The 24,913-nt window shown below is 40.5% G+C and overlaps 1 protein-coding gene across 7 annotated transcripts in view; it reads right to left on the bottom strand.

Annotated features, from left to right (window-relative positions):
• Positions 1-24,913, bottom strand: part of bcas3 (BCAS3 microtubule associated cell migration factor) — a 235,246-nt gene that overhangs the window by 183,992 nt on the left and 26,341 nt on the right. For all 7 annotated transcript variants that reach the window (XM_088616288.1, XM_088616291.1, XM_088616292.1 and 4 more), the window contains 6 exons: positions 22,191-22,298; positions 21,911-21,987; positions 19,628-19,704; positions 18,965-19,048; positions 16,566-16,736; positions 11,075-11,168 (listed from right to left, as the gene is read on the bottom strand). In XM_088616288.1, coding sequence (XP_088472414.1) covers positions 11,075-11,168; positions 16,566-16,736; positions 18,965-19,048; positions 19,628-19,704; positions 21,911-21,987; positions 22,191-22,298 — 611 coding nt within the window. The remainder of the gene's footprint in view (positions 1-11,074; positions 11,169-16,565; positions 16,737-18,964; positions 19,049-19,627; positions 19,705-21,910; positions 21,988-22,190; positions 22,299-24,913) is intronic.

Genomic DNA, 24,913 nt, shown 5'->3' with positions numbered 1-24,913 from the left:
TTTCACACCACTTAAATACAGGCTTGCTTGGTCATGGAAGGGATGTCGTCTTGCTTTAAGGGGAAATGAAAAAAAAATGGAATACTGAGATTGCACACATGAAAAGGAAACATAACGGGTAGTGAATTAGATGGTGGTTAGCTATTTATGCTGTATCAGAAGACTAAACCAGGCTACGGCCTGGCCATAAAGTGAACCCACGCCCCAAATGAGGTGCCAAGCCACAAGAAGCATTTGCGTCAACTGGGAATACATGGAAAAGGAGACCTTCTAATTATAGAGCCTGGAAACGGAAGCACAGAGTGATTAGGAGTTTAGGCGCTGCGGTATGTTTATCTGGGAGCTTCCTCTCTCTCTCTCCCCCCCCCCCGCTCGCCCGCCCGCTCGCCCTGGGTTTGACAGATGAAGCCGGGCCAGGCGCAGTGGGACAGAAGTTGCTGATGGTACACAGTGTTCTCCAGAAGCCAGTGGAGACTGGAACCCAGCACTGGGGCTTTTGTGGGCTTGTTGAAATACAAGGCCTTACAAAGAGGCGTCAGTTGGTTAGCCCCGAGAAACAAAATTAAAAAGCAGGCTTTTCTGCACTGGTTAGCCGCTATAAAATTTCGGAAACCTGAGCTGTTTGAACAACTCTTCACACATCCTATTTATAACACCTCATTGCAGGGTAGAAGTGTTATTTACTGCATTTATATTAAATTGCTGGCACATGCATATAGGTGGGAACCTCTAATTTGACATATTATATTAATAAGTGTGCATACATATGTATATGTTCCATAAAAATGTCACATGGTGAAAGAATTATATTCATGTTTTTTGTTTGTTTTTTATGTTGTGTATTTCTAACCTTTTAAACACAAAACATCTGCCTAAATCTCATAAATTCTTACAGGAATTTGTTTTAAAGACTCAAAGCTTTGAGACTGACTTGAGTCCCTTTGCTGTGGAAAAAGAGCAGTGGAAGTAAAATAATTTGTATATACTGACAGGGATGAGGCAACCACAGCAGCATGCCTAAACAGACAGCAAAGAGCATCTCTAACTTGGCAGTTTAAAAGCCTGTAACAAAATGATTCCCTTTTTAATTAATAACAGTTGTCTCAAAACCTTCCAAAACTAGGAAATTACGAACATGTGGAAAAGCCCTTACAGGGGAACACTGGAATTCTTTAACACCTTTTATGTGAGCACTGCTTACCACAGACAGATTTGATTGTAAAAGTATAATTTCCTTAGAATTCATGATAAAATACACTTTTGTCTTTTAAGAAAGTTATAACTTTTCCTCAAGCATTCACACGTCTTAAAAGCCTTGTTTTTCTGTGTCAGGGCACCCACACCGCACAGCACGCAAGTTCACTTCTCATGCAGCTGCCCCTTGCAATGCCCAGGTCTGCGCAATGTGCTCAGGCCTTATCGAGGTGTTTCTGAAAACTGTGGAAAACACCCGGAAAGCAAGGGAGCAGCTCAGGGCGGCAGATCAAAGCCAGCCAGGCTGCGTGCCTCTGCTCCCCTGTCTGGGGTCCTGGCTGAACGAACCCAAATCAAGGGGCAGTCTCCCCAGTAACCATCAAGATAGCAGCCTCTCTAGTGAACACACACTCCCTGGGGTCACCGCTCGGTCGATAACTTGTTAATCTTTTACAGGCAAAAGTGAGAACTTCTAACACTTAACCTTTTCAGTCCCAATCACAGCTCCCCCTCTCCTTCTTCGACATGGCTGCATCACTCTGAGTAATGCAGAAGAGATGCATCTGCGGGCTGACTCACACTCACGCCGAACGATGACTCCCTCACCCACGGCGACAAGTCTCATACCGGTGCGGCAACGCTCAAGAGTGGCGATAACAAGACGCTGGCAAAGCAGAAGTTTATAATGCTAATACTGTCAAGCACGCCTTTCATAATAAATCCAGACCACAATTTAAGCATTTGAAATGAAAAGTTTTTTGCACTTGTTTTTATGGGCACATCAAACTCAAGCAGTCTCAATCTAGGATGATATTTAGACCTGGTGCAGTGTTTCTGTGGGCACTCTGGCTCAGAGGAGAACTCGGCACTTTCCAGGAGCGAGCCATCGTGAAGGTCTAAACACTAAACCACATCCACAACTCAGCTGAAGACCTTAAAAAAATAAAGGTGCTCACAGTTCATTTGATCTGCAGTCAAGTGTAACAGAGGGTTGTTTTCGTATCTGCTTTACAGTGAGACCACCAGTAAGTTTTCAGATATTAATAGATTGAAAAGCACTTTCCTAGCCAAGAGGCAGTAATTAGTTTAATATTTAGATTTTCTGCTTTTTGCAGCTCTAACCTGCTGCTTTCAAGTTTCAGTTAGCCATACCAGAAATGATCAGAAGGCAAGATTTATAAAGCTTAGCAGAGTACAAAGTTTATTTTGTTTCTTCTCACATTTCAGAAACTGAACGTTTAGGACCTATACTGTATATTAGCTACTTATTCATTTTTTGGACAAGTGTATGTGTCTTTATTCCACCAACAGGAAACAAAGTGCTGTAAAAGTTATACAGTCAACATAGTAATTTTAAAACTTCATACATCAACCTTTCATTTAAAAGCTACCGTATTCATCCTGGAAAAGATGTGTAAAAATTCAGAACTTTGCACACTTCAATTTCTCTAAGCTTAAGATTCCATTTTGTATCTTAATACAAAGCTGAGTAATCAACATGGACTGCTGAAGGCTAACAGAAAGATAAATGACATTTGTTTAAAACAAGGGAGCTTTCCAGTTTTTAGTATTCCACAGATTTGATGATGTAGGTGTTTGACATTATTGGTACACGCTGCTGCTAGAATTAAGTCAACAGGAACAAGACTGTAACTGATATGGCTGTAATACTTACCAAACAATTCAAACCTGACCGTCCTATAAGATATAGTGAAAGACAGAAGAAATTTTCGTTCTGGCATAAATGATGCAGAACATGGTTTATTACAGGCAATTTTTGTAATGCAAAAACTCTTCATTCTATCACGCAGGAATCTTTTGTGTCCGTCCAATCTGTGCATTTCCTGTTGGCCATTTCCTTCAGATTCACATGTAACAAACAGGACTGGTAAACCATGCTGGTTTTTGATCCAGCTCTGCTCTGGACCTTGCATTGCTGGTTTGGTTGTAAAGATTCTGGTTTCTACTGTCATGCTGAAAAGTGAAGCCATACTGGTTTCTGACATGCCCTTCACTGTCTTGGTGCTGTCATACATGTGTGATTCTTTTGACCCAGCAAAAGCTTTCAGCCCCTGAAAGCAGGAGAGAAGCAGGCCTATAGCATGATGGATCTACCATCATGCCTGACAGCAGGAAATGGGGAACATTTCATTGACTCCTTTTTTCCTCCCAATGAAATTCAGTACCTGCTTTGGATAAAACCACTATTGACACAAACATTTGATATATAGTGTTCTTTAAAACTTGAATATATAACATCATATTACACTGTCATACAGCAAATTTCTTATATATATATAGGACAATCATGATGATCAGCTATTGAATCTGCCTCAGTTTACACTTGTCAGAAACACTGTCTTTCACAGTGAAAGGTTTATCCTGAACTCATCAGATGATACACAAGCTGGGTCTACTCAATAGTGAGATGAAATACTACTAAAGAAAACCAGGCTGCTGCTGTAAGTGGTCTTGAAGGACAAATAGGTGGTGCTCTTTCCCCTGGACTAGAATTTTCAACCCTATATCCACTATGGTTGCAGTGGTGTAAGGGATTATGTCATTTGTATGAGATGGTGAAGATATTTCTGACTTCTCCACCTTAGATACACTTTGTAGCAGAGCTGTTGGTATAAAAATCATGTAAACTGGGTCCCATCCTACTTGGAAAACCTTTGGAATCTTTTACCAAAGATTGCCTTATTTTAGCATGCATTTTCCTGCCATAGTTTTCCCACATGCTGTTTCACACAACTCATCTGGGGCAGTCTGACTGGTCAGGAGTGACACCTTACAATCAGAACACTCACCAATGTTAAAGCCATGTCTAAAAACACCTGCAACCTGGGGCTGCAACCCAGAAAACTTCAGAAAGGTCAGCGATGCAAATGAATTCTCTGATATTCCCACCCTAATAAAAATAATAAAAATAGCATGGCACTGTGCATTCTTAGAGCCTCTAGTGACCACGGAAATGAACGCATTTTGGAATAGAGATGAAAAAAAAACATCACTCATGTTGATCCTCCTGATGGTAAAGTTATAAGTTATAGTTATAAACATGAACCTCATTACATAAGGATTGTCTCTCACTCTGCATGAAGAGTTTTTTATCTTTAATTTTACCACATAGCTCATTTGAGAGCACATTCTGATGTAGTACAGTGACGACCTGGAGACCCATTTATGCAGCAGAGCATTTACTACAGCACTCCGAATGAAGTGCCTGGGCTCAAGGGTACATCAGCACCATCCCACCCAAGACTCTCCGGCCCAGAGCCCCGACCACAGCTGCCCACAGCTGCTCACACTGTCCACCTTTTAACTTCAAGACTTAAAAATGTGCAGCAACAACAACAGGTAAAAACAAAGATAGAAGGTGTTGACATGGCAATTAATTATTTTGCTGCATATGGTACATAAGGGTGCACTATGAATGTGTCAACATGTTGCAAGCGTCTGTGTTTATAGCATTTTACTAACAAACCAACCATCAATCACTTCTAATGTGACTGCTACAAGAGTCCAGTATTCTGGGATTTGGAGATTGTATATTTGTACCACAAATACCCTTTAACTCTTTCAGGCTCTTTTCAAACTTGCAATCAGCCTTCTTTTTTTAATCAGGCAAAAACGACATTAAAAGTCCCAATTCAGACTTCTTGGACTCTGCTGTAAGTGCCACAGAACAATGATGCCATTAACTACGAGAAACGTTATTATGTAGAGCGAAAAACACATTACAAATCATCTGAAAGTCTCACAAATTCATTACGAAATGATGTAATGACGATCTCCAACTTCCAATTCTGAAGCGTTACACACAGACTGGGCACAAAGGAACACGTCGCAAGTACTACACCGTGCCCGTTCTGTCATTCCTTAAACAGGGGCTGACGGGGTCTCTTTTGCTTTAAGAACCTACGATGCAATAAGCTCCCCAGAGCAAGACCAGTAGGCTAATCTGCTGGTGAGGAGCAGATTCCTTGATTCTTATCAGTGGCGTGATAGAGAGGAATTATGGCGTGTGAGTCTCCCCCGGCAGCCTGGGTCTGTCCATGCTCACACCGTCCTTCCCCTCCCCGTCGAGCTCGCCCGGGGCCGCTCGACCACACCGAACGCTGCCCCGGCGACATTTCCCGCCATTAAAATATTTGTTTAATTCCGACCTTGGAGTCACAGCTAATAAACAAGCAAAGGAGCGCAACAGGAATAAAAAAGGAGAAACAAACAGGCTGCAGCTGTCGAAGCGGACGGTTCGCGACTGCATTCAACTGCATCCTTTAATTATATTACTATGAATAGATCCCAAACACCACAGATTGTGTGCCAGTTACCCGACCAACCACCGTTTTCTCTCTTTCTCTTCTGTTGTTACTCCAACATATACAATTTACTGTATTTATGACACAACTTCTGGGAGTTCTGTTCCTCTCAGATTTGGAGCCGTCATCAAGTAATTGCATTGTTTCATTCTAGACTAGTTTATTTTATTTCACCATTCGTTAATGGGACACGGTCAGACCACAGCACGTAAGACAATTTTCCACCCCACCGATGCCCTGTGGGTAAATCCCTGGGGAGAGAGAGGGTTAAAGGCACCAAGGATTTCCAGCTAATTAAAATCAAGCCTTGCCTTTCTCAGATATCCCAGTGCATGCAGCTTTAACAATGTTGGAATACTTTTTTGATTATAGGCTTTAATCATGTAAGGAACGTCAATTACAGTGCGTATGTGTTGAATAACAGAGGACACACTTATAGTTTACATTTGTTTCCAGCCTGGTTAGCCCCCTTAAGTTTTTTCGTTGTTGTTGTTGTTGTTGTGTCCATCAATTTCATAACTCAAAAGTTTTTTTTACGTCTTTTAAGATTTACATTTAAGCAAATGAGGTGCTAACAGAAACGTCCCATTATTTTTAACTAGACCTGACAGTTGGAAGGTTATGCTTTTGAAGTTTTCAGCATCCTGCTGTTATCTAAAAATGAGCTGCCTGCAGATTTCTCGACAGGGGGGCAGGAGACATTTGACAAAGGGCCACGTAGCTGGCACTAGGTTCACTAGTAATTATTTGGGGCCTTGCAAGAAAATGTCCTTCAATGCACTATGCAGTCCTGCGACAGAAAAATATCTGGTAATGTAATTTCAGTGCATACTAAAATATAATACTATCAGAACATTCGAAATATTCCAAACTAGAGGAGGCAATTCCACCCACCCTGTTTGCATGGTTTCTTGTAAATTATTGATCCAGATATCACAGCTACGGAAACAAAGCAAAATTACTGGGTAAGCTACTGGGGTAACTGAGTTCTTTTCGGTCAGCACGGTGCACTTCCACAATAACGATAATAACTAAGTGAAATTTTAATGTTTATGTTCTATGGAGAGATGTCCAATTCAGAATCCGCTTTCATCATTTTTTTTCCATTGTAAGAGCAAGTTGAATTGAAGAGGAAACTTTAACAGTTAAATTAAATGTAAAGACATATAACATTTTTTTAAAGTGTACTACTAAAGTGTAGATGTGAACTTTTTTTGGGGGGAGGGGTGGTGATTATCATATTTTAATGTAAACTCAACACCAAATGAATCTGCCTATCCAATGCCGTGCTCTTCTTTGAAAAGGAAAGCTTTATGAGCGCAAAACTGCACATTAGCGGTAGCTTAACAGCACTGTAAAACACTCCGACTCTTGTCCATATCGGCTGCACAGAGGCTGTTACGTCAAGGGTGACAATCACAGCTCAAAGGTGAACCAATGGCTCCCTCTAGAGCTTGGACTCCAGTGTCCAGATTCGTGTCACACCAGTCTGGCCACACTGGTCATTGTTCTGGGATTCACACACTTACCACAACCAATTGCCTTTTTATTTAGGCTTTTTTGTTAGCCTAAAAACTCACTGCACGGTTTCCAGGGCTAACGAGTTTTCACTTTTTTAATCCTGTGTTTTTTTTTAACCATCCATTAATGACAAATAAAGGCCCCAATGGAAGATACTCCAATTTAAATAAAACTAGAAATTTGCCATTTTGCTATTATGGGTTCAGATACTTGAATTTAGTGAAACTTGATAGCTATTGTTCCTGAGCTTTACGACTCCAATGAAGTACTGAAGATGAAAAACTAGAGTTTAAAAACAAACAAAATTGAAAACAGAATCAAAGCTTTAAAGTGTAGAAAATGTAGAAAATGGAACACCCACAACACCACAGAGTCCTCTGAACTGAAAACCACGACACAATATGAATTCCATGACTTTCAAGACATTCCACAGTAACAAGGCATATGTTAACTGCAAAGTACTGTATAAGGCCTTGTGTTTACTCCAGAAAGCTGCTTTTACAGACAGCTCCTGTATTGTAGTCAGGCTTGTGTGGAGTGAGTCTCCATTAATCTTACAACAAATCAATCCAGCTAAACTGCCTGTGTCCTGCACCTAGGCTGCATCTACGTCAGCATACCAGCTACTGATGTGTGGGTTTATACACAGAGCTCGCCTTTAAAATCCTTAACTGGAACCACTCGAAAAAAAAATCACAGGCTACATCATACATATGTATGTCTGTAAAGCCAATTTATGTATGGAGTGTACAACATATAATTTATTATCAACTCAACTAAACATAAAAGTTAATAAGTAATGAATAATAATTGTTCATGACATGACACATTATTGTAAAGGGTTGGACTGTCAGAAAACAAAAAAGGACAAAAGAATGAACACTGAAGTTAAATAATTCACCACTATTAGGATTAGGAATCAATCAGTCGCGTGATGGAAGGGTGCGACACACACCACGGATTAGCTGGAACCATTTAAAGGAAGGCAGGGTGCAATATGCAATACAGACCATATAGTCAAAGATAGAGAGATAATAATAATAATAATAATAATAATAATAATAATAATAATAATTGCTTACACTTATATAGCACTTTTCTGGACACTCCACTCAAAGCGCTTTACAGGTAATGGGGACTCCTCTCCACCACCAATGTGCAGCCCCACCTGGATGATGTGACCGCAGCCATAGTGCGCCAGAATGCTCACCACACATCAGCTATCAGTGGGGAGGAGAGCAGAGTAATGAAACCAATTCATAGATGGGGATTATTAGGAGGCCATGATTGGTAGGGGCCAATGGGAAATTTGGCCAGGACGCCGGGGTTACACCCCTACTCTTTTCGAGAAACGCCCTAGGATTTTTAATGACCACAGAGAGTCAGGACCTCGGTTTTACGTCTCATCCGAAGGACGGCACCTGTTTACAGTATAGTGTCCCCGTCACTATACTGGGGCATTAGGACCCACATGGACCGCAGGGTGAGCGCCCCCTGCTGGCCCCACTAGAGTGCAAAGCATATTATACAATAGGCTTTGTAAAGTTGTATAGAGTTATGGAGGTTGCAGACCAAACGGACTGACCTCAGTGGGCGGTGACCTGCTTCAGGAGGTGGGCTTACCCAGGTCAACTAAAGTAAAAGGCTGCTCTTATGTACATGTACATTTGGTCAGACATTCAGCGCAGAGAAATTAAAATCGCTTTTTTCAAGCAAGGAAAGAAACAAAAAAAAAGCACAGCTGAAAGGAAGAAATTCTGCTTGAGACTATTACTTAAAACACAGGTAGTGACAAAAAATATTTCTCTAAATGCAGAGCTCAGCGTTATCAAAACAATCATTTGAAGCTTTGATCAGACAGCACACAGTACATTTAAAATCATAGCTATCTGCTATGACTATAGTATTTTTTGGAAATATTTTATCCTTACATGTAGAATTCGGCCTTTTTAACTTTGCATTATGTTTGCCACTGTGTGGGTCCCTGTAAACTCTCCCTCTTTAAATGGTACGAAGCTCACAGCCTGGATAGGGACTGCTCGTGTGAAAGCAGCATTCTGAAGGGTGGTGCTGAGGCTGACTCCATCCTGGGCAGTGCCCATTCATCACAGGCCAATCAAGGAAATTACAACAAGTGATAAGTTACAGTGTGTCCTATATACTGATGCTTGTTTTGTGCTCAGGGAAAAGTTTTTTTTTATTTCCTGATGGATATTAATTCAGGAGGTAATGTTTTAAAAGACCATACTTTTTAATGTATTTTATTTTTATTAGTTTCATAGACTCATTTGTTTTAGAGAACATAAAATTAATAAATAAAGGAAAGCAGTCAACTGTATGTAGTTATGAGCCTATTTGTTTAAAAAAATTAACACTGAAATTACATTATACAAAAGCTTTTGAATATAGGCTCAATTTCTTAAAATATCTTTCACAGACATTACATACAGATGTCCTGATGCCTTGCAGAGCACCCCATTTTACCGTTTCACAACCAAAGGAAAACGAAAGAATAATGTTTTGGCTCAAAGAAAGCATATCTGTCTCACTTGGTGTTGACTCATCTTCGCTGAACTACTGAAACAATGCCAGGTACCATCAGAGATACCAGCACTTGCCTTTTTCCATTTCCAACAAAACTGCATTTTTTGTAAGGCACAAAAAAATGGTATTCCCATTAAACAATACCTTCTCAACAAATGTAATTGGCCTATGTCCAGTATGGAAGCTTACCCCCTTACTTGCAGTATTTATTTAGAAGGAGGATACACTGTCCAATCTCACATGCATCGACAAACACTCTTTTTCTTGACTGTTTAGCAAGTTAATAAGGACAAGCATTCTAAGGATTCCTTTCAATGCCTTTGGCGGCAGCTTTCACCAGCTCTCTAATTAAGACTGCCATCCTCTTGAGAAGCAGAACACAATGAGTCATTGTCCCAATCTTTTATTTCCGGAAAGGCCAGCACCATTTTTTGAAAAACAGAAAACTGTTTAAAGTTTGAAAAAAACAATTCACATGAGTGCTATGAGGTCAGCACTCTTAAAACTGAAGAGTGCTGGCTCCCTTAAAGCAATACAGCCCTTCTCACACCACAGGTATATTCACAGTGAAAGCTGGATGAAGTATAAATTATATTGTTTTAACATCTTAAACACTGTTTGTGTCATGGCTGATTGCGTATCCAATGAATTACAGCTAGGCAAAGTGAGACAGTGTGCCAGTATGACCTGTGGTCCCCCTTCCCCCACCCTCACCAATGCTGAAACAAAAAATGCTTTATCTCTATAAAATGTAATTTAACCCCGAGTCCTCTGGGTCTTTTTAAGTGTCACCCAAACTCATTAGTTTGGGCAGGCCCATCTCTGGGACACCCGGCACATTGTTAATCTCATAAGCCTTCTCAAGAAGCCCTCCACTCAGCGGATCAATGAGTGGTGAAACACAAGAGTGTCTCTGTGTGCAGAAACAATGGCTAATGAAGATGTTACTGTCAGCCGAGCAAGATCAATTAACAGGCTGCAACTCACCTGCCTACAGGGTGATTCACCTGCAGCACAGAAACAAAGAGAGAGGGCTCGATCTCTGTCTCTGAAGTGCAAGTGCCAGCAGTGCAAACCACATGCAACACTGGGAAAGTGACGACCTCTTAGTCATCTCAATAGCTACTCGATCTTAGAGACACCCGCATGGCAACACATCCTTGAGCTAGTCCCAGATCCGCTCCATTAAGGTGCAGAAAAGGTGCAGAAACTCAAGTCTTCCAGACAAAAATAATAAAATAAAGGCCAAAATTGGATTTTATGTAACGTTCCACATGCAGAGGACAATTTGTCTCCTTGTTTTGCGTGTAATTACAATCAATTTCCAATAACCAAAACCGTATTACTAATGAGAAATATTTTAAGATAATCTGACATGTCTACAATAAAGGTCCAAGTTCTTATTCCAAAATCATTATTTTTTTCTCCGTTTACTTCAGCATTTTTAGTAGGTACTGCATAAAAAAAGCCAGTCACTGAGTTTCACTTACCACTTGGATTGAAAGCCATGCAAGAAATGGGCTTATCGTGGGCAGGAAAGTGAGCCACAATACCCTCCCCATCAGAGTCCTCATTGACCAGAACCTGAAGAAGAGAAACAGAAAGTCTTAGCCTCCTAGTTACAGGTTGGGTCCACTTAACTGCAAAACTATCAGCATCAAGTCAGGTCAGGTGCATGTCTAATGACAGGAGCTGTAGCATATCATGTGTAAGTAATTAAAAGTGAAAAAACTTTAATGGGGATACATACGAATTCTGTAGCCATGACAGGTATTCAAAAGCTTCACATGTTAACAATACGCTATAATACTTATTAAAGCTTGTTTTTTTGCACAAATTTAAACACCTTACCACAGTGGAAACTGAAAAAACAACATTTTGTTTTGTTCAAAATATTACTGTCACAATTGTTTGGTGTGGAAATGCGCATCTTTAAGATGTTCAACAAAGGAATATGATATGGCGTGATGATATACTGATATGTTATACACATGGCATGACATGGTATAAGATAATCTTAGTGGTGAAAAGCCTTTTGACAGGAATTTTAAAATCACAATATTGTATACTGAAATAAAATGTAATTTGTATGTACTGGAACTCTGTTTTAGTATGAGCTGAAACAAATATAACTTAAACTACTAATTGAAAAGTGTTTTCCTTTTAATACGAGGTCTACAACTAACACTGGGAGATGCCAAATACAGAATGTTATGTCCCAAAGCGACCTGGTTAACGCTGTTATTCTTCCTCTGAAAGAGCATCAGAGTGGCTTGGGGACTCTCCAAGCAGGTCAGACCCCTACAGCGCTCAGACATGCTGCCTTAAACACCTCCAACACAGCTTCCCAGTCACAGCCTCCTTTTTAACCTCTGGAACAGCATCCCCTGCATGTGTCTGACCAACACACTTCGTGGCCAACAGCTCAACAAACACTTATCGCTGAACCTGTGAGGTCAACCTGCAACATCAAATCTCACCCTGTCATTTTCCCCCCCTTTATTAATCATATCATTGTGCTTTTTTCCTCATTCCCTGCATTGTAAAAACACCGCTATGATGAACAGATTCATCGGGAAATGAATGTCTTTCCCACCTTGGATCTAAGCACACGCAGGAAGGCCTTTTAATGGAAGCTATCAGCAGCTAAAGCGACTACAACACACTGTGGCAAATCCAAAACAAGAAGAACAAGCTTTGAAACTAATGGGCATTTTCCCTAACAGCACTGCTGCATCTGTTCTTCTCAATCAGGAGTGCTGGACTGAAAGAAATACAAAACATTGGGGGGAAAAGAAAACATGTTTCACTGGTTGGTCCTGACACAGGTTATTTCAGTACATGTTACAAAGCATAAATATTTTTGGTCCAAGCACCATCATAACCTTTCCGCCAGTTCCTTTTCAGCAGCCTACTTCAGCACCTAATCATGGTGTGGCTTTAGCTAAGTTTCAGTTCAGAAAACAGGGTATTGTAAAATAAATAACAAAGCAGTACATGAATTTCCATTAGGGAATAGTGTGCACTCACTAGAATCTAGTAAATGGCTCGGACACGGAAAAAACTATTTTAGGAGCTGAGCATCAGAAGCTTCCTGAGATTTAAAGTGTCAACCTGTTCATTTACAACTTTGCTAGAATGTTTTCTTTTCATCGCTTTTATGTTTCTGATACGCACCAAGCCAATTTGGAATCGCGAGTTGTATGTTTTTCACATCTCAGCTTTTACCAACAAAAAATGCAACAGCACACGGGGAAAAAGAGGTACTGTCGACAGACTCTTCCAACCCACCCACCTTTGAGTCATTAATCTTTGGACACATTAAAGGCTATACTCTCCCTATCCAGACACCAGCACATCCCTTGCTCACAACACTGCTTGCCTGCAAGCACCTAGGAAGTCTCATTGGATGCAGCTTTGCCTGGAGCCTAACTGACTAATGCCAAATGTTCGCTTTCATTTGGTCAGTCAGTGGGTGATTTGATCCAAGTTAGATCCCACAAGTCCTGGATCACAGAGCCCAGACCCTGCTCCAGCAAACACCTTCAGAGGTGATGAGCGTAATGGCTGCTGTGTGTCACCCAGGTGGTACTGTGCTTCAGTGGTGGATGATGTAGGTCCTCTCCTATATGTGCAGTGACGTGGGGATCCTTTGCAATGGATAACTATTAAATATACACTGTCAAATGCACAAGTCCTGCATTATTACAAAGAGTATAACACAGTATGCTCCACGCCTGGCAGTAATTTAGCCCTACAATGGCTTGTGAATGTGCCGAAGTGAGGGAGAGGGCAGCACACTTTGAAGTTGCTGCAGACCTGCTAATTTGCACAGATGAACACATTCTACATAGGTTACGTTCACAGCTGACATCCCTCAGAGATTAAAAGTGCAGTCTTGAACAGGGCATAAGATGGCTCTTTTATTTTTTTAACTTTATGAGCCCCAAACAATGAAACTCAATAAAAAAGGCTTCTCTTTGGTCACTAACCCATGTATTCCATTTGATCATGAAAGAGATTATAACTTAAGGCCAGACAACAGGCGACCCAGGTTAACAGTGATAAATCTAGCAGAGTTTTGCATTAAGTACCAAACTGCTTTTAACAGGATCCAGCCCAAACAAAAAGCAGCCCCACACTCACACTGAGACATTTATTTCAGACAAAAAATGTCCCGCTGACACAAACCAGATCTATTCTGTTACGGCTAACACAGACAAAGTTGTGCTGTAGGGGAATCCTGTTGTTCTCTTTGAAAATAGAATTAGTGTTAGGTTTCCTCTGTGAAGTAAGTCTATTACACAGGAAAGTAGTGCACTTCATCACCTGTAGCTCTTCAACAGGAAACAAGAACTGAGGGATAACTGCTGGGTTTGTGCAGGTTACTGTGAAGAACAATGACTGCTACAACCTGCGTTTTAATTGACCGTGTTGTTAGGAGGCAGAACAGCTCCTCAGGTCTAATCTGATCTCTCTGCGTCCTGTGGCCCACGTCATTTAAATGCCTCGGGAGGTGCCTCTAGAAGCAGTGCTGAGGTGAAGACTGCTGCTTAAAGAGGAAATGCAACTATGTTCATATTTCGGGGGTTAGAAAGAATCAGCATTGACGAGTGCATTTTAAACCACAATAAAAGTAAAAAACCTGACCTCTGTAAACAGTTATTTGTAAAACCGCCAATCAGCATCACAAAACGGAACAAATCTGCAAGTATGTGCAGCGCCAGGTTCTGTGATTCCCAATGAGGCAACAGAGCTTCCGTGTGAGGTGAAGAGGTGAAGAATCTTATTACATTGTAAACAAGGAGGCTTGTGAAACCATCTCTTATAATCCAATAGAATTATTGCTCTCAACTTCGAGACGGTTTTGCCGACAAATACTACTTACTGATAACCTTGCATGCAGATCACATTATAACATTTCTGCAGTGAAATGCATGACGCACAACTCGTGCTTATTCACTTGTACGTCACATTACTTATTCGCTTGTAAATTGCATTACTTTAGTCAGTACGGTGACTAGTGAGCAGGAAGGGCTGCATGTCATCGCAATTTATGAGACCTTGAATGTGAGTTTTGCGACAACAATGCGACTAACAGTACTTTCACAAAGTTTAAGACTTTTTGCTTGATTTTAAATTTGTAAACTGTTTCTATTTTTTTCCCCTTCAACTCTGTTGGCAGATGATCAGGTCATGCAGAGACATTAGGCGGGAAAAGTTCTAAGACTAATATCGTCAGTGTTAAGCAGCTATGTTTGATCTGAAACTGGGGGGCTGCCTGGATCTCTTAAAGGTTTGTACCAGTAAAAAACAGTAAAAGTCAAGTAAATACTCAGGATTCTGGCCTGAGCCCAGCCCAGACAATGTGGAAGTCATGTACCCGCCCCAGGGAGGGATACAACTGAACCTTTCCAAGAGAACTTCAGTAACCCCAAACAACACAGCCAATGTGTTTTAAAAAGTTGTTCTTAAAAATTCTGCTCTATCTCGGGTTTAGGCAGGGCTGAGTTGATACAGATGCAACTGTCTTTCCACTGAAACAGCAAAATAGTCCACGTCATCATCATGATCCAAAGCTGCTATATTTCCGGTATTTTTTCATTTTCATTCAGGGCAAAATCTCATTTTTGGATTAGTTCTGATTTACATTTTAAATAAAGGCATTTAGTCAGATTTCCACATTATCTTTTTATCCAATAATCTTGTCAAATTTCCTTAACTAAAAATATCCGTTAAATAAACAATGTTGAGTTGTTGTAATGTGTGTGGTCCTGAAGATGTGTGCAGCAACTGTGTAACTTGAATACTAAGAGCAAATAATTTTAAACCTGCCAAAATTTTTAATAACCCACCAGCCAAAAACCTGTTTACGGAGGTCAGATGTTTTTTTTTAAATCAGATCTGTTTTAATTCATCCTTTATTCTGCTTGAAGGTGATGTACATGAAGACTGCAAACATTTGAACTGGCTTGTAAAAGCTGACACTTCGTTAAAGACAGTAAGCAAGAGAAAACCGCTTGCAAACATTTTTCCATTTCCCACAAAGCTCCATGAAGTTTGTAAAAAATATTTTTACTCATTTTCCAAGCATACAGAATTGCAGCCAGAGTTAATAAATCAGCATCTTTCCATCTTGGCTACCTAGTTACAGAACCCCAAAACTACCAGCGATTTGTCTCTCATTTGTTCAGAATTATCTTGCACTAATCCTGACACCACAAATCTAATGTGGCAATAGCGCATTCTGTAGGAATACGGCAAAATCCCTACTTGTCACATGACTGGCGAAGATCGAGATCACAGGGATTATAAGTCTTTAGTGTCCACTGAATAATTACCCTCTCATTATGTGGTATGGAACTCAGGTTGGATTCTGCAAAGTTTATGACTTTGTGATGACAACCAGAATCAGTGGAAAGAACTCGAAAACACATTCATTACGGACCAGCCTCGAGACATCAGGAAGAGACTTTGACACCACATGAAACAGTTTTACATCACCTTAATACAAGAAGCACCACCACAGCAATAATTTCTAATCTACAGCATGTCAAGACAGGAAGAGGAAGACGTAATTGGGGACTAAATTCAAAATTAAATTTACAGGCCTCCTTAAAACTCTTGATTCTAAAAACGTATATTTCAAAACCATGGAAAATGTATCTTAAAGACAAAACTTCTTGGTAGACAGTAGGTGGACATTTCCAGTGAGGATAAATTCTGTGTGTTTTTGAAGCCTTTTGATTTGTAATAAATGTTTTCGAACGGGTACTGCTTTAGAAATAATCTCCACTTTCCCACCACTCCATCCGGGACTTACAACACAGGAAAACGAACGGGGCCTGAGGCTCCTGTGGGTTACAGAGAGGCCTTTAACCTCTGGTCGTTTCAGATGCTGGGAGGCGGCTACGGCTGGCACACCTCTGCACGCCTGTTTTACCCAGGGGCGGCGAGGATGCGACCGAGTGAAAAGGCTACCTGTCCTTCCCCAACGACGTGGGTGTCGATGATGGTGATGATGCCAGGGGAGTGCGGGCCGCGCCGCACAGCACTGTGAGCGGTGACCTCCTCTTCAGGGACGGCTGTGGGCAGCGTGCCCGCCAGCTGGGTCACCACTTTGCCCACCATGGTCAGCCCTGACTTCAGCGTCTGTGGAGAGAGGGAGAGACGACACAGGCTAGCTGCAAGCGACACCAGACACGGAGGATGCAGAGGCCATCCTGCAGACACTGCAGGACTAACCAAGGGAGCCCGGGAAACATGCCATGAGGACAAAGGTCCTTCAGCCTCTGGACGTCTTGAAGGACCCCTGATTCATTTCATGATCCTTCACAACAGGCACTCAGTCGCCGCATCTCAGAAATATTAAAGAAGGCTTTTCCAAACGCTTGTGCTAAAATAGTTTCTAAAATAAATGTTTGTAAACAGCAAAGTCAAAAGCCCCTCCCTGATCTATTTAAATTACCTTAGTTCATGAGTGTGAAAGCGAACAATTTATCCTTTTTTTGGGGGTCTGCGTAGGCTGATTTGAAATAAATCTGGTGTGTAAGAAAAAGCCTAATATCAGTAGGGAAGGAATGTTCCTCGGAAAGCAGCAATTATGAAAAACTCATGCGATGGAAAAATAATACAGCGGAAGCGGGAGTTACATTTTAATAAGAGTTTGGTTTAAACATCAGTCCCCACTTGTCTCACATTTGCCCTTTCTTAAGGAGTAAATCTGCTGTAATAGATGAAACATTAAACGAACACTCACAAAACAAGATTTCGGTCGAGCAAGCACCTTTGAATAAAACTTTAAATTCTTACGTATCAAAAAGTTATCCTTATACACAAAGAATCATGGATTAAAAAAGGTTAACCCCTCTCCCAGTCCTGCCAGAACCAGGCAAACTGCCTTCGCAAGTCCTGATGAAGCTGTGGAACACCGCCGTCTGCCACCAAGGCTAGGCCACAGATCAATGGAGACTGTTTTGATTAGCACTAAAAACTCAAACTGCAGTGATTAGAAAACACATTAGTGTTGATCAATTAGAAGGTAAACGCTTCTTTTAATAATTCATGGCCGGCAATTTACACACAGTCTGTTAGTGGCTTGTCAGAGAGACCTCCAAAGGACCAACAAAATCAGGCGCCACACTGTATTGACGGCACTACCAAGCCTGAATGCCTGATTAACCTCTCCAGGGTCTAAGCTAAGGTGCAGGCCTCACTCCATTAACGCAGATAGAGGAGAGAACCCACTTAAGCTGTACAATCCATTTACTATAACCACACTGCCTCAGGACTGGAACGGCTATCTTTTACTCAGACCTTTGAAGAATCCCTTAATAAGGGAATAAAAAGAAGCAAATGCAGCCAAGTGTTTCTGTGGCTTTAATCCATGACAAAAAAAGCCAGAGCCAGTTGTGCCCCTATTTCTGATTTTTTACCTGAGATTTTTTAAATGAGAAGCTGAACATCATCTTGCTTTAGGATTTGGTTTTGATACTCTGCCGTACAGAACAGTATAAGAGAGTGATGTAATGCGGATGTTTGTGAGGAATTCTTTCAGTCAGGGACTTCCATGCCCTGTGCGCAAAGCAGATTTCAAAGGAGACCAGGGCAGGGAAAAGGTGCATCAGAAAGCTGGGGTATTATAATTAATTACAGCATAAGCCTCAGCCTGGCATTCTTTGAAGCTGAAATTCCTAAACATATTTTCTTGTCATATTGTTAATCTATGGCACGTTCCTTTAGATGCATGCCAACGGTACTGCTCTCACGTAAGCTGTTAGGACTCATTAGGAAGCTATTGTGCAGCAAGGGGAATACAGATGGAGGCCTAACAAATCAATTAACCACCCTGGGGTCAGAAAGACTAAAAACATTTGGAAACAGCCATAATCCTGGCACGTCAACGTTACAATCACTTTCAGCTGGCCTGAAAAGTGCAGCACTGCTGTAGCGCATGCCACCTTTTTCTCAAGGATGTCATACTCAAGGTCATGTGAAAGCCTTGCTTTCTACAGCTCATTCTTTCCAAGAATTATAGAGGCACCCCAAGACAAATACTTATCAGCACTCGCTAAACCGAGCTGAAAACCACACTCGCTTTAATGAGCACAGCATTAAAAATGAATGACTTATATCCGTGTAAACATTTACAGAAGAAATGACATTTTTAAAATAAAAGGAGAAATGTGGGCACAAGATCAAGTGTACGTTAAAGTAAAAGGGAGCGCGGGCCATGAGGGCTCAAGAACACTGTGTTCTTACTGTTTTCTCACTCATCAATACAAATAATCCTGTAGTAAGTGAATAATGCCTCGCAAGCAAAGGCCTGAAATGCACACAGTATGAAGCTGTCAGAGTGATGGGTGACAGGGAGTACTCACTTTGGCAGCACTAATGACCGTGGCGGTGTAGGACTGGGCATTGTCTCCACAGGCTCCGCCGCGAGACTGATGACACCGGATCAGCTGGGAGAGGCAAAGACAAGCGGGCCACATCATGCCATTAGTTTAAACATTTAAAGGTCTCCAGCAGTCATTAGCTCTGATGGTATTTATTACAGTCTCCCTGTGCTGTAGGGAGGGGGGATTGTCTCAGAAGGGAGAGCATTACATTAGGAGCGCCTGCCCCTGTTTCCTAAAAGGTCTCGCTCAGGTGCAGCTTTGCGTTTCAGGAACAAACAACTCGTCTGTAATTCCCTGTAATTCACCACTGAACCCCAGCATGTGGTCCCATCTGTTCATTACAAAAGAGACGTGCATCTATCAGAAGGCAGGAGAGATAACTCTCCATTAAATGTATTGCAATGAAATGAGGATCTCTCTAAAACATTCCACATCAACCACCATCCATTAATTTTTTTGGTACTTTTTTTTTTTAAGATACTCTTCCTGATATGATTCACTGTGCTTATAAAAATTACATTTAATATAAATGCTTTTTACGATTGTTAATATGAAAACCTTCGTGGGCCCACCATGCCCAGAACGTTAAGTTCATGTGTAGCCAGTCGCGAAACATGTGGGACAGCCTGCTATTATTCTTACCTTGTTCTCAGCATAGGCCAGCCAGCGGCTTCCGAGAGCAATAGGGTTCAAATTGGGCCCGGGACAGGGGTAGCAGCCTAAAAATACACAGCGCCAGATAACTTCTCAACACCACCTTGGTGGCCGAATGAAACAGAGATTGTGGAGAGGCTGCGTGTGTGGGGGTGAGACAGGAGAGTTTCTGCTACAATAGTGCAATACTAAAACTGGTTTAAAAACTATTACTGCCCTGGAACACCGTCGTCTCTAAACTGCAGCCCTCCAAATGACTTTTTAAGGTTTTGCTAAGTACTCGATACATCTTTGTTTAAAATGAAAATGAACTGATCCAATTAAAACGAGACTAAAAAGCAAGTACTAAGCATTCGAGGAATCAGAGAATGTGAGCAACAGAAAGCAAGTCTCATGGTGATTCATGTGAGAGGTGTCACCCTTGCTTTGCAACACCCTTAATATGCTCCTGAATATTACTAGTTTAGACAAGATGAATGAAGGGTGGACTGGAGACACTATTATGCTATCCTGAAAACGTTTAAGGCCTAGAGTCAGGAGAGCAAATGGCCATCGACCAATTATGTGAACTACGCAGGAGGCCGTGTTATCCGATCACAGGCAGGGCAGCTTCTGTACTGATTAACCAGCAGCCATAATGACCCCCCCCCCACAACAGCAGAGAGAAAACCGCAGCCATAAGCAACTAAGCTAGCAGCCTCAGTGTACTGACTGGACAGGAGGCCAAGTAAGTAGAACAGAGACAGGGAGCAAAGTTTCCAGCTCCAGTACACACAGTGAGGTCATTTAAGTGCAGATTTCCAATAGAAAAGAAAAAAGCACGCTGACAGTTATTTAGTGCTCAGTGCGCAGATAAAATGTATGCAGACAGTAATTTACTGTTTAGTGCTTGGATCTGAACTGGGGTGAATAGGACTTGAGGTAAGCCACAAGCACAGTAATGCAAAACCCTTTTGTGCTTTTCCAGGGAGAAAGAGCCAATGGAGTGAGATAACATGTGTTTAACACATCCTGTGTGGAGGGGCTCGAGGATTTTCTGTATTGTTCATAAACCTCATATTTATCCTGAGCAAGGACCATGTAACATTACCGAGAAAAGATACTTGAAGAAAAACATGCAGAAAAAGATTAAAAATAGTATTTTCTCATTTAATTTTCCCCTAGGAAGCAAAAAAAAAACCCAAAGAGAAACAGAGCAAAGACTTATCGCTCTGCGTAGATGCAACTGGCTTGAAAAATGTAAGATGATTTGATTTTTTTTTACAGTTAATTGTAAGTGCGACAAACAAATTGCTAGGCCGTATTTCTAAAATAAAAAGCCCCAGCTTTCTGTTTAATGAGAAAGAATGTAAAGTTATTCACCAGTAGCCCTTCCTGCAGTGCAGACAGTATGGGGAAGGCAGACAGACAAGTGATACATTAAAACTACACTAATGGCAATTTACAACCTGCATTTACAAGGACAAAGTGAGCCATATAAGTTTTTAATAGGTCAACTACAGACCAGTCTACTCCTGACTACAACTGTCAAGTTACCCATTCTTTAAACGAGTTCACATCTCTCACAAGCTCGCATTTTGTAATGTTTGTATTTTTTTCCTTCTTAATAAATAAATAATTTTAAGTCTCAGTGAAGACACAGACATTCAATATTTTCCATATTCACTACAACAAGAACATAACTCAGGTGCAACATAGTACATAGAGTATAAAGGAAATGAAAAGTAAAATAATAAGAAGAAAATATACAAGATTTAATCAGAATTACCCACAACTATCAAGGGATTATTGACCATAACAGCATATTAGAAATAAATAAATAGACCTAAAAATGTATATTTGATGACAGGACAGCTAAATTTAAGGACAAGCAGAGATTACCACACTCCATTGATAACTTCGAACATACTTAACTGTTGCTAATGGCAAGTGAAAGAAAAAGCACAAGTTCATTTCTGATTTTATTATATTGGGCCGTAACAGTTTCAAAGGAAAACAAAAAAAAATGGTGAAAGCAGCCCCACTCTGCTTTGTTTATAATCTACGTCCGCTGACTCTATAGGTTGGTCTGACACAACTACTTGTGGATTTACAATAACAAAAATGTGCAAAGCTGATTAATTCTTTGAGGATTTCCTGTTCTGTGGTGCTATTGATCAAAGAACAAAAAACAAAACAAACATGCCATATGAATATTTGATTGAGCTTAAAAGGAGGAAATATAACAGAATGCCACCATCAAAAAAGTAAAAAAATAAGGATCTTACTTACTTGTGACAAAGAATTTTTTTGTAAAAGTACAGCTATCAAATGCAGCGATCTTTTCTTGCAGAACTACTACAAGGATCCTACGGAACAAGGAATAATGTTGTTAGTGGGAACATTTTGATTTTTATATACATGTTATTACTGCCTTTCTTTCAGAAGTCCAGCATGAAAACAGGCAAGAGCTATATGTAGATGTTTGTTTTTTTAAAGACAGATGAAACAACTCTCAAGTCAAATAGTTTTGATCCCAAGCATCACTAAAGAAAGTGTAAGAGGTGTTCACCGTTTGTTGCAGTGAAGGTCGTGGATTGGAGTTTTGAACTGGATGGATTTCACCATCTCCCCGGTCCTCAGAGAATACAGGTCCACACAGCAGTAAGGGGGGCTTGTGCTGGAAAACACAGAAGACTCGACACAGTCAAAAGTCACTCCAGTGCAGCCCGCAAGAGCAAAACATAACAAAAGAAATCGATCTGCAGGTGACATTCAGCAATTTTTTGTAGTTTTAATGTATTTACCCCAAACAGTAAAATAAAAAACTATAACTGCTCCAAAACATACCACAATTTATGGCTTTTGTTCTCTATAATGTAAAAAGCAAATCCTTCAAAACGTACTAACATATATATCCCTTTATATTTTTTATCTACAGTGGAGCAAAAATGTATTTGTTACCGAACAAACAAGCATAACAACAAGCAACCTAAATACCACCAGCATGACAACACAAAAACAGATTCACCCAACAACACCCAGATGAAAAAGCATGAGCATTTATATACACTACAGTAACGATTAGCCCCATAGAGGGAAATGGTGAGAGAGTTATACGCTTGGCTGTATAACTTAATGAACTAAACGCCAGGCTACATTTTCATAAAGCATATTAAAATTAATTTATTAATTTAATCCTTCTCAAACATTATATTATCTTCCCTATCCAAGCAGAGGCTTCAATAAGTTATAACAGTCAGCCAACTTTTTAGGAAGGTTTGGTTTAATTTGGTGCAGATTTCCTACGCAGCCGATCCATTTAGTTTCTCTGGGTTACTGATTCTTATTGTACATACAAAATATCAAAATATCCTGCTGCTACAGAATTAAAGACAATTCCAAACAATGAAAATAATATGCTTATGTATCAATACCAGAGGCTTCACTAATTATTCAGGTAAACTGGAATTTTAAATGGCTCCTAATTTAACATGAGCTCAAATGTCTTTATTCACATTCAAGAAAGACATGAAAAGTAATCAGCTGATGAAGAATAAAACTTTTTGTAGATGAAGAAAGCAATGGTAGTGCTTTGAACATTTATATTTACCATGTGTAATTAAATTACTACTACATCAAACATTTTAATTCATTATATAAATAACACAAACAAAAAAACAATGCATTTTGAGGGTAAATTTATAAAGGGTCCATATGTAACAGGTGACATATATCCAGTTAGGAACCAATGAACATATAGCCAATAGATTTTTACAACAAACTGGACAAAATACATTCTGAAGTCATGCTGTATTTAAAAATGTTTCTCAAAGTGTCTTATCCCCAACAATAAAACTGAGTGTTGGAAGGACACTCAACTCTCTAAGCACAAAGACAATCTTTAAACAATTACAGATCTTCAAAAAACAAAATCTCTTTCAATCACATCCTCAGATTTATTTCAAACATATTTACCAACTTTCATGTGTCAATAGGATTGTAATATATGTCCGTATTAACAGTAATTTAAATTGTTCATTTTCTTTTCATGGCTGAAAAGATCTGCCCCTTTCATTCACAATTCTGACAGATGCAAACAGTGGATGAAATATTGTGGGCAAAGAGTTGAGAAAATTACAGTTTTTCAAAATATGCACATATCAGTGAAGCACAAAGCAGCCAAGACATCTTAAACTAGCCACAAATTGTCAAGAACATGGAAGCACTTATGAGTTAAATAAAAAAAGCTGCACCAGTCTAAGACATATGCTACTTGATAGTTCAGAATCTCAGCGATGGAGAACCATATAGTTTTTAACTTCCAATGAAAGTTCCTGAAGGGAGAAGCGATGATAGATAAGACAGCCCGTACATTCTTTTTATAAACCAAAAACCTTTTGTGCGCTCCTCTGCTAGATATTATTGTGGGCTAACATATATTTATTCTATGCCAATGATATTGCCGTTCTGCATTATCGCATTCATATTTCCAGGTTGTCAAGTTCAAAACAAAACAAAAGTTTCCTGTAGATAGTAGGCAAAGGGGTGATTAGCTGAAAGCTCTTTAACATTGCACTAAAAATGCAGGTCTCTGCAAATAAAATAACCGAGATCCTTTTCCTCCTTCCCTCAACATTTATTTAAATGGGACTCTAAATGCCTAACATTTACCCTCAGGAAACCCCAAATAGCCTTGGGTAGGTGGGCACATGGCTTATCTCCATAAAATGCATAGACAGGGATGTGTCCTTTGGTTACTACAGAGCTTCCCAATCCAGCCAGATAGCTCTTGCACTAGAGCTCCAGGCAGGATTTGGACTCCAAAGCCTCCCCCCTCTGAGGTTGCAATCGGATTAGGATGTGCGTGTAAATGACACGATTTCTGAGCCTGCAACAGCTGCCACAGCAGCAGCATCGGCACCAAAAGCACAGCAGAGCGCGGAGGGGGTGGCGATGGGAGAAGCAGCCAAAGAGCTCATCACACTTCTTGACTTTTTGCTTGGCTGTTTGAAAAGGCTTCACAAGCCAGTAAATGAATCTTGTCTACAAAAGCCAAAGTGCAGTGGGAGCTCTCAGATCTCTGAGGCCACGAAAGCCTGGACCTGGTTAAAATTTAAAATAAAGAACCACTGAGAGAGAGAAAAGCTTCTTCAGTGGAGGATATCTCGGTATGTGGTTCACATTTACATCGCTGGGGCTGCCCATGTGCAGAGAAACGCCGGCATGCTGCTTCAGACGGCATCATCCGGCACAAATTTGACACATCGCGTCCCAAAACTGTATTACATGTTT

This window comes from Lepisosteus platostomus, chromosome 22 (genome assembly GCF_059453375.1).
Source record: "Lepisosteus platostomus isolate fLepPlt1 chromosome 22, fLepPlt1.hap1, whole genome shotgun sequence".
Taxonomy (NCBI): domain Eukaryota; kingdom Metazoa; phylum Chordata; class Actinopteri; order Semionotiformes; family Lepisosteidae; genus Lepisosteus; species Lepisosteus platostomus.
The sequence above is the reverse complement of the archived record's forward strand: the minus strand, read 5'-3'. Positions and strand labels throughout refer to the sequence as shown.